At 41.8% G+C, this 12554-nt stretch overlaps 1 protein-coding gene across 2 annotated transcripts in view; it reads right to left on the reverse strand.

Annotated features, from left to right (window-relative positions):
* Positions 1-12554, reverse strand: part of LOC126183498 (WASH complex subunit 4) — a 179968-nt gene that overhangs the window by 121744 nt on the left and 45670 nt on the right. For both annotated transcript variants that reach the window (XM_049925535.1, XM_049925536.1), the window contains exons 7-8: positions 4238-4423; positions 3973-4071 (exon numbers count right to left, since the gene is read on the reverse strand). In XM_049925535.1, the coding sequence (XP_049781492.1) occupies positions 3973-4071; positions 4238-4423 (285 nt within the window). The remainder of the gene's footprint in view (positions 1-3972; positions 4072-4237; positions 4424-12554) is intronic.

Consider the following 12554-nt stretch of genomic DNA (forward strand, 5'->3'; position numbering starts at 1 on the left):
TTTTGTAAGAGGTGTCATCTGAATGGGCGACTGTCGATCCTAGATATTTAACCCACTCTATTCTTTCAAAAGCATAATTGCCCATTGTTATTAAGGGTGGCATGTCATCCTTGCATGCCTTCCTGGCAGCCATATATTTTGTTTCCTGCTGATTGATATTCAGTCTCATATTTCTACTGGCCTGTTCAACATATCTTATATGGCCTTCAGAGTTCTTGTCACTGTGCATGACTGCCATAGACTAGTATCTGCACTGATTTATGAAAAATCATCATCCTACACAGCAGATCTGCATCCCTCATGACCTTCTCCAAGGCAGTATTATAAAGGGGAGACACCAGTACATCTCCTTGCCTTACATCATCTTGTATATCCAATGGATCAGACACAAGTCCTGCCATTCTTATACTACTCTGTACCCCATTCAGTGTCATTCTCACAATTCTCTCTCTCTCTCTCTCTCTCTCTCTCTCTCTCTCTCTCATATGCTGATTTGTAGTAGATGAAGAAGTGATGAGTTTCAATTCTGAATTCAATTGTCTTTTCTAAAATTTGGCTTACAGTGAATATGTGATTTATTATCCCAAGTGTAGCAGCAGAGTTCCTTCACAGTTGTCACAAACCAACATAGCTCCTTTCTTGTATACAGGGCATATAATTCCTTCTCTCCATTGCTGGAGAAGTTTCTCCTCAACCCATGCTGAAAGACGAGTTTCCTCAGAAGCTCCAGTTATTTAGATCTGCTTTCATCCACTCCCTCATTTTTTTGTTTATGGATTCTCTTTTTCAATCCTCCTGCCTTCTTTATAAATTTCCATCACTGCTCCTGTGACATCTACACTGCATTCCTTATCAATCCACATTCATCCTCAACGTTATCATACTTTTGTGTCCTCCTAAGGATCTGTGATATCTTTTGCTGGTATTGCTTCCTAGTTGCATATGATTCTAGAGCAGTTATAATATATTTCTGATCGTTAGTTTCAGTTCCTTTAGATGTATTTGAGATTCTAGCCCTCACTTGTGCCCAAAATGAAATGTGGTCCAAACCTACATTTGGGCCTCCAAGGCTCCTCACATGCATGAGGTCTGACTTGGGTCTTGTACCAATCAACACATAATGTAGGTGAGAGTAACAGTGTCACTGAATTCTTAGTAAACGCAATGGAAGAGGTTAAAAGAAAGATGACGTTCATCGAAGAGACTAATCCTCACAAATTTCCAAGGAATCACATTTCAAAAGGAGTCAAGCATATAAGCTGTTTAGTGGCCACAGTGTTAAAATTAGAGAAATTTGGACTCAGGCAAAAAGATATCGTCAGTCTTTCTTCAATGTCACTATCCACAACTGGAATAGGAAGATTGCAAAATTATACTGGTACAGTATGTACACTGCACTGCAGGCATTTTAATAGTCATCAGCTTACCTGAATACCCAATAACGATATTATTATAACTTACAAATGCAAACAAAGTCACTCCCAACATGTCTACATGTGTGAAAGGGATCCATGCGTAATAATAAGCACTTATCTACAGCACCTTTATCCTATTACAGTAATTATGTTCCATTCCAATCGATACCAAAACAGGATTGCATACCTGGACACACTTCACATGTATGTTTACTCCATCTGAACCAAAGAGTTCAACTGACAACTGACAAAGTACAGTGTATTCCCCATTATTCATGTGGGGATTATTCATACATCAGTTGCTGGCCACTAGTGGCAGCAGCGGTCACTAAGCCAGTCTGGCAGTGGAAGATGGCTGCACCCTTGTGCTAGAGCGCGTGCAGATGCACCATCTCCCCCACATTAGGGAGTATATGGTACGTAAAAGTCCATCTAGACAGACTTCATATCCCACACAATGTCAAATACGGAAGTACCGTATTTACTCGAATCTAAGCCGGACTCGATTCTAAGCCGCACCTAAAAAATGAGACTCGAAATAAAGGAAAAAATTTCCCGAATCTAAGCCGCAGCTGAAATTTGAGATTCGAAATTCAAAGGGAGAGAAAAGTTTTAGGCCGCACCTCCAAATCGAAACAAAGTTGGTCCATTGTAATATGAGACACAATTCAGGTCGAATGAATGACGATACAGCTACAGTAGTTTGATTCAAGCCGTAAGCTTAGCAGTTAAGCTTTACCATGTAGCCATTGCTATGCGTCAGGCGCTCCGTCCTTATTTATGCGGGTACCCTTCGTTTTTCACGTGCTTCGTCTGGTTTGAATTGATTACTTATTTTTCTTTGATCTGATAATTGCCGTTCTCTTTGTTATAAATGTTTTCATCACTCTAAGCTGAAAATGCATTACTGTACTGTGTCATGCATTGTTTGTCGCATTCCGATAATGAATGTTCACGACCTGTCGCCGCTCGCGGCATGGTTTGCTTTTGTGCGTGCTACCGCCGCTTACAATAAAAAAAAAAGAGAGTAATTATCTCAGTAGCGAAACAATGGCAAGAGACTGCTATTTGTTGTTATTTACACTGCTGCTTTCTTTGATATGATCAACAAGAACCAAATAATAAAGTGCGTATAATAGAAGATGTTCTGAATGAGAGTTTAGCGAAAATTTTTCTCCGTTTGAAAATCTTTGCAGACACCTCTTTAGTACATGATTTTCTGCACAGAAATTAGAGTCATCTTAGATTTAAAAATCTAGTCAATTGCCGTGCTTCATTTCTGACTGTATCACTATTAGGCATAAGAATAATACGAATATGAACATGACATATGTGCATACTTCCGCATTTGTGTTGTCTCACTCTAGTTTCGTAGTTTATTAGGCAGACAGGATTTAAATGAGATAGCAGCAAACACAAAAGAATACATGGCAAAATGTTTATATTCGTATTATTCTTATGGTGAAGAGAATACTGCACGTGATTCAGAATTCACAAGTGTTCCCATTAGCAACCATCTCTTCTCACAGGTAGAAAAAAAATCAGAACGTACAATTGGCCATACTGACAAACATCGCAAACGGTCTTGCCAGTCGGATTTTCGTAGTATATTGAAAAGCTGCTACATTCGAAAATGAACAATACAGAATTTGTATTTACTTCGTTGGATAATGTATGAAAATGCAGTGGTCGGAATTCGGGGCGGAGAAAAAAGCTCGTCTTCCACCTTTTTTTTTAATTTATTTACTGACGCAGAGGTTTTGGCGCCAGTATTTATCTTTGTGCCTGTAAACCATGCCTGTGTAGCGCTACAGATATTCGACGGCAGAAGTTAGTTGTGGCGGCACCTACCAACATATTTCAGAACTTCCGCTTACTTTGCACTCGATTCTAAGCCGCAGGCGGTTTTTTGGATTACAAAAACTGGAAAAAAAGTGCGGCTTAGATTCGAGTAAATACGGTACACCACATCAACTTAGTTCTCGATGACACAACTGTACCACATCTAATGTTATGAGGCAGTTTATATTGTCACATCTTTAATGTTTCACTGTTTGTTTCAGTTCTCTGCAATAATGGAATAGAATCTACCAACATGGTAAGCTGAACAAGGGGTACCCTATAACAATTAGTGATAAAAATGGGCAATCTATGGATAAACTAAATGGAATATGTGGCCGGAAAGTGCAAGAAATATTGCTGAGCTACTGTGCCTATTAAATGTAAGTGGAAGAGATGGGACTTAATATACGAAATTTGGAAACGGGAGCACTATTTTGATAATTATATGAGCCTCTCTCGATTTTAATAGGGGTGTTTAATAAATAACAAACAATACATTTTCTTCTGAGACAATGGAAAAATAAATAATGTATAAGTTTGATAATTGCATAAGAAAAATATTGATTTTATGATGGCAGGAATGAAACAACCAAAATAGGTATAAAATATAAAAAAAAATAATTGCACAAATTGATAGTATCTCATACCAGATGAATGCAGCAGACATCCCATCAAAAGTACTATATAAAAAGACAAAACAATCATGCCAACTTACCTGTAGAAAAACATTGCATCTATGACTAATATCCTCAATTTTGAGATTCTGATGTTCACTTTTCAATAATGCCTCCATCTGAATCATCCAGCAACAAACCTAGAAATGGAATGATTTTTTTTTGTCTTACTCTCTACTATCCCGTGAAATCTGTTTCTAGGTAACACACGCAATTAATGAAATACCAATATAACATTTTCTAATATTTTTGCAGACTTTTGGAAAAAAAAATGTAGAAGTAACTTCTTTATGTTAGGTGTCTTACCTGAAGGGAAAAGGTGTGTGAATCTTTTACAACACCGACTGTCTTCTGCTGCAAATAATTTAAACGCAAAGATTCCAAGTTCTGCTGTGCCTTTTTATCATACAATTTTGACATGGCTGGTATATGAGTCAATAAAAATCGTTCAGGGTACCAAGTGACATATCCATACAACGATGCAGCAGGTACCTGTAAAGATGAATTTCTAAATGCTTAACAGACCTATAATTTACAGTGACTTGACTTTAAAACAATACATGCTAAGAAATACTGACACCTTTTTTTCCAGTGCAACCCCCCCCCCCCCCCCGCGCGCACACACACACACACACACACACACACACACACACACACACACACAATATGCACGATCTAGTGCTTCAAAGTAAACTGACTGAAGAAGGATATGTCAGATCCTGTAACAGTATTTCTTAAGTAGGCACAGCACTTTTACTGTAATTAATTTTACTGCAATGTCACAGGTTTTTTTTTTTTTTTACTGATACAGCTATAACTTCAAGGCTCTACTCAAATGTATTTAATTCCCACTTAATGACAAAAAATATATATGTAAATGAAGGTATTAACAGAATGTCGATGGAATGAAATTTTCAGATTTTTTGCCACGTAAATCACAGTGTGCCTGATGCTTTACAAAGGCATATACTACGTTCATATCTTGTGGTGAAGTAACGGGATCTTGCAATCAGTCCCCTTACAGTCAACAGCAGCGATGAACATTTAAATCCTTGCAATGGTCACTCCATAACTATTTAACCACAGCTGGCCCTGAGTTTATGTGGCCAGCAGCTTATACATACTTTGTCCATTGCTGCCCCACAAAGTATGCTCTATCTATTGTGATCATCTCCTTGCTGGCTAAGTCTTATGTTGCATATACATTCAGAACAATGTACAAAGACACAGCACTGTGTACTTTATGGCATCTTAATTCGCTCTTGTCTGTACACTCACTCAGTTCTCTTGGCACTTTCTTAATATTTTCTTTCCTATAGTGGTTGAAAGAAAGGGGCTTTGCAGACAATTCATCTGCATTGGTTGGGGGACCTAGTCACTACAGTCCTCACCCTGTGCATCAGTACTGTCAGAAATGACAATTACTATCCAGTGTAATGGCAGCTCATTGCTGGCAGATATAGGTCTGAGACAGTTAGCTTGTGTGTGTGGCTTGTGTGACAAGATACATAAAGTTTATTCTACATGTGGTCATCCAGAAATGCGAGGTGATAGTTGTTCTCAGCCTCAGTTATGATTTTATGAATGTTATTTTTGGTGTTTGGGGAATTCCTCAATAGGCTTTATACTCCGCAAGCCACCCAACAGTGTGTGGCGGAGGGCACTTTACGTGCCACTGTCATTACCTCCCTTTCCTGTTCCAGTCGCGTCTGAAAGCCTCCGTGCGCACTCTAATCTCTCTAATTTTACATTTGTGATCTCCTCGGGAGGTATAAGTAGAGGGAAGCAATATATTCGATACCTCATCCAGAAACGCACCCTCTCGAAACCTGGCGAGCAAGCTACACCACGATGCAGAACGCCTCTCTTGCAGAGTCTGCCACTTGAGTTTGTTAAACATCTCCGTAACGCTATCAAGGTTAGCGAATAATCCTGTGACAAAACGCGCCGCTCTTCTTTGGATCTTCTCTATCTCCTCCGTCAACCTGATCTGGTACGGATCCCACACTGATGAGCAATACTCAAGTATAGGTCGAACGAGTGTTTTGCAAGCCACCTTTGTTGATGGACTACATTTTCTAAGGACTCTCCCAATGAATCTCAACCTGGTACCCACCTTACCAACAATTAATTTTATATTATCATTCCACTTCAAATCGTTCCGCACGCATACTCCCAGATATTTTACAGAAGTAACTTCTACCAGTGTTTGTTCCGCTATCATATAATCATACAATAAAGGATCCTTCTTTCTATGTATTCGCAATACATTACATTTGTCTATGTTAAGGGTCAGTTGCCACTCCCTGCACCAAGTGCCTATCCGCTGCAGATCTTCCTGCATTTCGCTACAATTTTCTAATGCTGCAACTTCTCCGTATACTACAGAGAAGTCACCATGGCATAAACATATCATCTAGAGTGACAAAAGGGAGCCCATTGAAATTCCATCAACTTCCTCATAGTATTTCCCATTATGAAGAAAACACATCATTATTATGTAGTGAAATAACAGTCTATCATACTTTCCAGGTGGTTCATTGTCATCTTATTGAGATCGAGTGTTCTGCTGGTGATACGTATCTTTCCAACATGATATTTTGACCCCGTAACTCAACGTCTTCATTAGGCATTCCCTGCGACTGGCTGCCTGGCATCCTGTCAGTTCTCGAAGCTTTCTTGCTGTGGTGAATCGTAGGTTAAACAGAAATTCTGCTGTTCCTATCTTGGGTTGATGTGGTGTACATCACTTTGTGGGCTGACTTCTCACTTCACACTAGTTGTTTCTCCTCTTGTGCTGTGTGGTATGGATCCTCACACAGCAGATCCGGCCATCTCATGTTCAGTTGCCAGTGCACCTGGTTTCCTAGGCTCCTGAAGAGTTGATTATCCGAATCCCGCACTGGCTCACAGAATCTTGCTGCAGTTTTCCAGAATTGTGCTTTTAGCAACAGAATTCTGGCTAATTAGTGAATTTCTCTGGTACTGAAGTCTCCATACAGGAACAGCGCCAGGCTGAGAGCCTCGTTCTGTACTGTCTGCAGCATTTCCCCAAATCGTGGTCACACACTCAAGCACTGGTCTGATAGTAGTTGGGTATAGTGTGATTCAGCAGTGTTAAGGAACTGTTGTTGTGGGGTTCTATAAGGGGTACAATAGGCGCATCATGCCTAAAGCTTCACCATTCACCTCTTTGACACACATCTTCTCAGTCAGCTGATTTGTGAATTAATGTTGGCCTTTCCCTTGGTATACATTTGCCACAAATACCAGAAGCAGGTACTACACTGAGTGGATGTGGTTTCCATCAATAACATCTTCCACTGTCATAAAGTTAGCTGCAAATGCATTGGCTAGCATGCTGGCTTTGATTTCCAACTCCAAGATGATGTCATGACCTGCATGCAGCAGTGGGGTGTGCTGGTTTCGTCTCAGGAACAGCTTGGTCATTTTTCATGCACTGCCATTGCTGATCCTGAGAGTAGCAATCTTGCCAGCCCAGACTCAACTGTGGTAATTTGCGACAGCAGCTGAGATTGTGCAGTGAAATCTCTTCAGCAGACTTTTTGTGACAGGTTGTCTCCTGACCTGCCATTCATGGGACAGTCCATTTTTCTCACTGATGGTCTGCAGGATGTCTGGAGGAAGCTGGTGAGAGCTATCTCTAGGCTTCAGTGGTCCGTGTGGTGTGGCTGCATCAGCTGTGTCCCATGTGCAACATGTGAAAGCTGTGGTTGCTGCTTCCATGCCTTCAGTGTCAGGTTCAGGCATAGAGGCGATTGTTTCAGTCAGGTGCAGTCTGAAGTGTTCCAGTCAATGTCATGTAGAGGGCTCCAGCTCTATGGTGGTGCGACCCCATCTGTGTCCACGTTGAAGACCACTGGCAGGTGATCCCAGAAGAGAGAACAGCGTTTGGTCACAAAAGTATTGTGGGTTGTCCCCTTAATGATGGTGATGTTTAGGACGGTCACATTTTGGATAGTGTGTGGGGGTCACACATCACTGTCAGTGGCTACTCTGAGCAGCAGTCTTCAGCTGGTGGTAGTCACTCGGGAGTTCCAATCTGGGTGTTTGGCCTTCAAATCACCACAAATGAAAAGGTTTCCATGCAATGCCAGCAGCACATTGAAGTCATTGGGTTGCTGGATGCATCCCAGCTGTCGATATGCAGTAATGAATGCCACTTGGCCCTCCGATTTGCTGACAACTGTGATACTGGTTTCAAAAGTTACCATTTCCCGCAACTGTAATTGATAGTGGCACAGATATACAGGGCTATTACAAATGATTGAAGCGATTTCATAAATTCACTGTAGCTCCATTCATTGATATATGGTCACGACACACTACAGATACATAGAAAAACTCAAAGTTTTGTTCGGCTGAAGCCGCACTTCAGGTTTCTGCCGCCAGAGCGCTCGAGAGCGCAGTGAGACAAAATGGCGACAGGAGCCGAGAAAGCGTATGTCGTGCATGAAATGCACTCACATTAGTCAGTCATAATGGTGCAACGACACTTCAGGACAAAGTTCAACAAAGATCCACCAACTGCTAACTCCATTTGGCGATGGTATGCGCAGTTTAAAGCTTCTGGATGCCTCTGTAATGGGAAATCAACGGGTCGGCCTGCAATGAGTGAAGAAACGGTTGAACGCGTGCGGGCAAGTTTCACGCGTAGCCTGCGGAAGTCGACGAATAAAGCAAGCAGGGAGCTAAACGTACCACAGCCAACGGTCTGGAAAATCTTACGGAAAAGGCTAAAGCAAAAGCCTTACCGATTACAATTGCTACAAGCCCTGAAACCCGATGACAAAGTCAAACACTTTGAATTTTCGGCACGGTTGCAACAGCTCATGCACGAGGATGCGTTCAGTGCGAAACTTGTTTTCAGTGGCGAAGCAAAATTTTTTCTTAATGGTGAAGTGAACAGACACAATGCGCGAATCTGGGCGGTAGAGAATCCTCACGCATTCGTGCAGCAAATTTGCAATTTACCAAAAGTTAACGTGTTTTGTGCAATCTCACGGTTTAAAGTTTACGGCCCCTTTTTCTTCTGCGAAAAAAAAACGTTACAGGACACGTGCATCTGGACATGCTGGAAAATTGGCTCATGCCACAACTGGAGACCGACAGCGCCAACTTCATCTTTCAACAGGATGGTGCTCCACCGCACTTCCATCATGATGTTCGGCATTTCTTAAACAGGAGATTGGAAAACCGATGGATCGGTCGTGGTGGATATCATGATCAGCAATTCATGTCATGGCCTCCACGCTCTCCCGACTTAACCCCATGCAATTTCTTTCTATGGGGTTATGTGAAAGATTCAGTGTTTAAACCTCCTCTACCAAGAAATGTCCCAGAACTGCGATCTCGCATCAACGATGCTTTTGAACTCATTGATGGGGACATGCTGCGCTGAGTGTGGGAGGAACTTGATTATCGGCTTGATGTCTGCCGAATCACTAAAGGGGCACATATTGAACATTTGTGAATGCCTAAAAAAACTTTTGGAGTTTTTGTATGTGTGTGCAAAGCATTGTGAAAATATCTCAAATAATAAAGTTATTGTAGAGCTGTGAAATCGCTTCAATCATTTGTAATAACCCTGTATACTGCCATCCTTCTGCCTATCATTCCTCTAGCTATGTGGTAGCAGTGGAAGTTTGTTGCTCGCATGTTAACACCAGTGCTTAGGAAGGTTTCACTGATGAGGCAGACATTCACAGCCTCTTCTTGCAGGAACTGCCAGAACTCTCCCTCGTCATTGGTGTATGAGCCATGTTTGGGTGCAGAGGATGCAGGTGTGGTGATGGCCTGGACAGACACCTGAAATGCAGATGTGATCAGCTGCAGAAGCTTCGCAATTTCTGCCATCACCACCCTGAGTTCTGCAGCTTCAATATTCATGGCTGGTTTCTCTGGGTGTGCAGCTGTCAGTTGAGCTCAATCATCAGGCTATGAAGAGGTGGAGTCATGGACTGGGTGCACTGTCTGACAGCCCACTCATCCTGCCCTGGCTGGCACAGGGTGTTCTGCTTTCAGTCCACTGCCACGCATGCCTGTTATGGCTGGCAAAGGCTGCTCCTACTGTATGTCAATCTCCTGGACATCTCCTGGGGCAGACTGTTCTTAATGTGCTTCTCCTTGCAGTTGGAGCATGTTGGCAAGTCGGTCTTTGGGGTTTTGCAGTCGCTACTAAGGTGATCCCTCATACACTGAACACAGTGTGGGAGCATCTGGCAGAACTTGGTATCATCATCCAAGCTCTGACAGTTGAAGCACTGTGGCGGCCCTCTTCTGTGGAGTTCCTCCACAGTGATTCCGATATCTGCCATGTGGAAGACCTGGAAAATCTTCCTATTCGCTGCACTGTTGTCAAGGATGATCAGGACAAGTGGCATGTCAGAGTTGTCCCTGGGCACCTTCCTGCATGACATAGTGTGAATGGGGAAGTCCATTTGCTTGAGCAGCTCTCCGAGGTACTCATGGTCCAATCTGAAGAGTAGCTTGCGAAAAATGACCTTCCGTGTTTTCTCCGGCTCTGAGGTAAAAAGACAGGATCAGACCACATACACAGCACCAGGCAGCGGTCACCACTACGGGAGATGACCAAAGTGAGTGTGGACAGAATGGGGAACACCTGGAGCAGTGGGGAAGCACACCTTGCAGGTGTGGACCGAAGTAGGGACACCCAATCCGGAATAGATGGCAAACTGAACTCCATGCACAGCCCAGGCATAAATATGCAGCCAGGCAGCCATTCTCATAGAACACCTGATGAAGTCATTGAGTTACGGAGTAAAAATATTGTGTGGGGAAGGCTTGGACCACTGGCAGAACACCCGATCTCAACTAGATGATAGTGATGTAACACTACAGTTTCTTTGGGTTACAGTGCGAGATATCATGAAATGGTTGAAACCACAGGCACCAAAGCCACCTTGTCTATATGGTCCACCAAAGGTACATAAGAAGAGTGTATCACTAGGGATTACAGGCACTGGCACTGTCACTGTCAAAACATCTGGCTACATTACTGAGTGGTTCACTGCAATCACCTCATCTGAAATTAAGTACTATTTTTGAATATTCTAAGAGCAATGAAACTGTTAAACTGAAGTGAGATGATATACATTTCAATGTCACTTTACTATTCAACAGAATCCTCCCCCCCCCCCCCCCCAATAATAATAATAATAATAATAATAATAATAATAATGCTGTCTTTGCTGGAACAACATTTTGATTATATTATGTTAAGTTTGTTCTGTAGCAAGTAAAAGTTGTCGACAATCTCATTATCAGTGATCCCAGTCCAATACACCATGTGTATTCATCAGCCAGCAGCATAAACAGGTGTTCCTGAGAAAACTATTATGCAGCATCAATGTATTTCTGCATGAAAATGCTATCTCTCGGTACAAGCTGCTGATTTGCTACTGTCTGACAATAGCCTGCAAGAGTAGCACAGGCTTCTGAACAACCACCCCTACTCAAAAGGCATCTTCATTGTGAACAGTCTAATGGCATTCATTAATAGTGATATTAGTTGCCGTTTGGCAATCAAAATAGGACAGTATATAGGAAAGACCAGTTTAGGTGCAGTGAAGAGGACCGCTCTTGAAATGCCTGTTTTATAGTTGTATCTAGTGTTCCAAACTTACACTGCATAATATTCAAGAATATTTTGTTCAAATTATCTTTGGCTATGGAAGCCTATGTACATATAAAAGACAGAGTTTAAAATCCATTGACTTCATGTGACGTGGAACACACTTCATAGTTAGGAAAAGATGGCAAGGAAATTGACCATGACCTCTTTTAGAAACCACTTATGCATTTGCCTCAAGTAATATAGGGAGACAATCGAAAATATACAACAGGATGGTCAGATTAGTATTTAACCTTGTTCCACCTGAATATGAATTCAGTGTCTAAATTATTGAACCAACTTTCTCAGTAAATTTGTCAACTTTAAAGAAGTGTTTAAAACACTAGCTAATAACTGATATGTTCAGTCCCCTAAGCAAAGAAACCAATTTGTATGACATTTTATATTATATCATGTTGGACCTCCTTTATAATAGCATAGTGTAGCAACTCAGTGCAATATGGACTCAAGTTGCTGGATGTCCCCTGCAAAAATATTGTGCCATGCTGCCTCTATAGCTGTCCATAATTACAAAAGTAATTACAAAAGTGTTTAAAGTGCACGATTTTGTGCACAAACTGATCTCTCGATTATGTCCCATAAATGTTTGATGTGATTCATGTCACTCAATGTGGGTGGCCAAATCATTTGCTCAGATTGTCCAGAATGTTCTTCAAACCAATCACAAACAACTGTGGCCAGATGATGTGGCACATTGTCATCCATAAAAATTTCATTGTTGGTCGGGAACATGAAGTCCATGAATGGCTGCAAAAGGTCTCCAAGTAGCTGAACATAACCATTTCTAGTTAATGATCAGTTCCATGTGAACACAGCCCACTCCATTATGGAGCCACCACCAGCTTGCACACTGCCTTGTTGACAACTCGAGTATATGGCTTCATGGGGCCTGCGCCATGCGTGAACTCTACCGTCAGCACTTACCAACTGAAATCTGAACTCATTTAA

Source organism: Schistocerca cancellata, chromosome 4 (assembly GCF_023864275.1).
Source record: "Schistocerca cancellata isolate TAMUIC-IGC-003103 chromosome 4, iqSchCanc2.1, whole genome shotgun sequence".
In the NCBI taxonomy this organism is placed as follows: domain Eukaryota; kingdom Metazoa; phylum Arthropoda; class Insecta; order Orthoptera; family Acrididae; genus Schistocerca; species Schistocerca cancellata.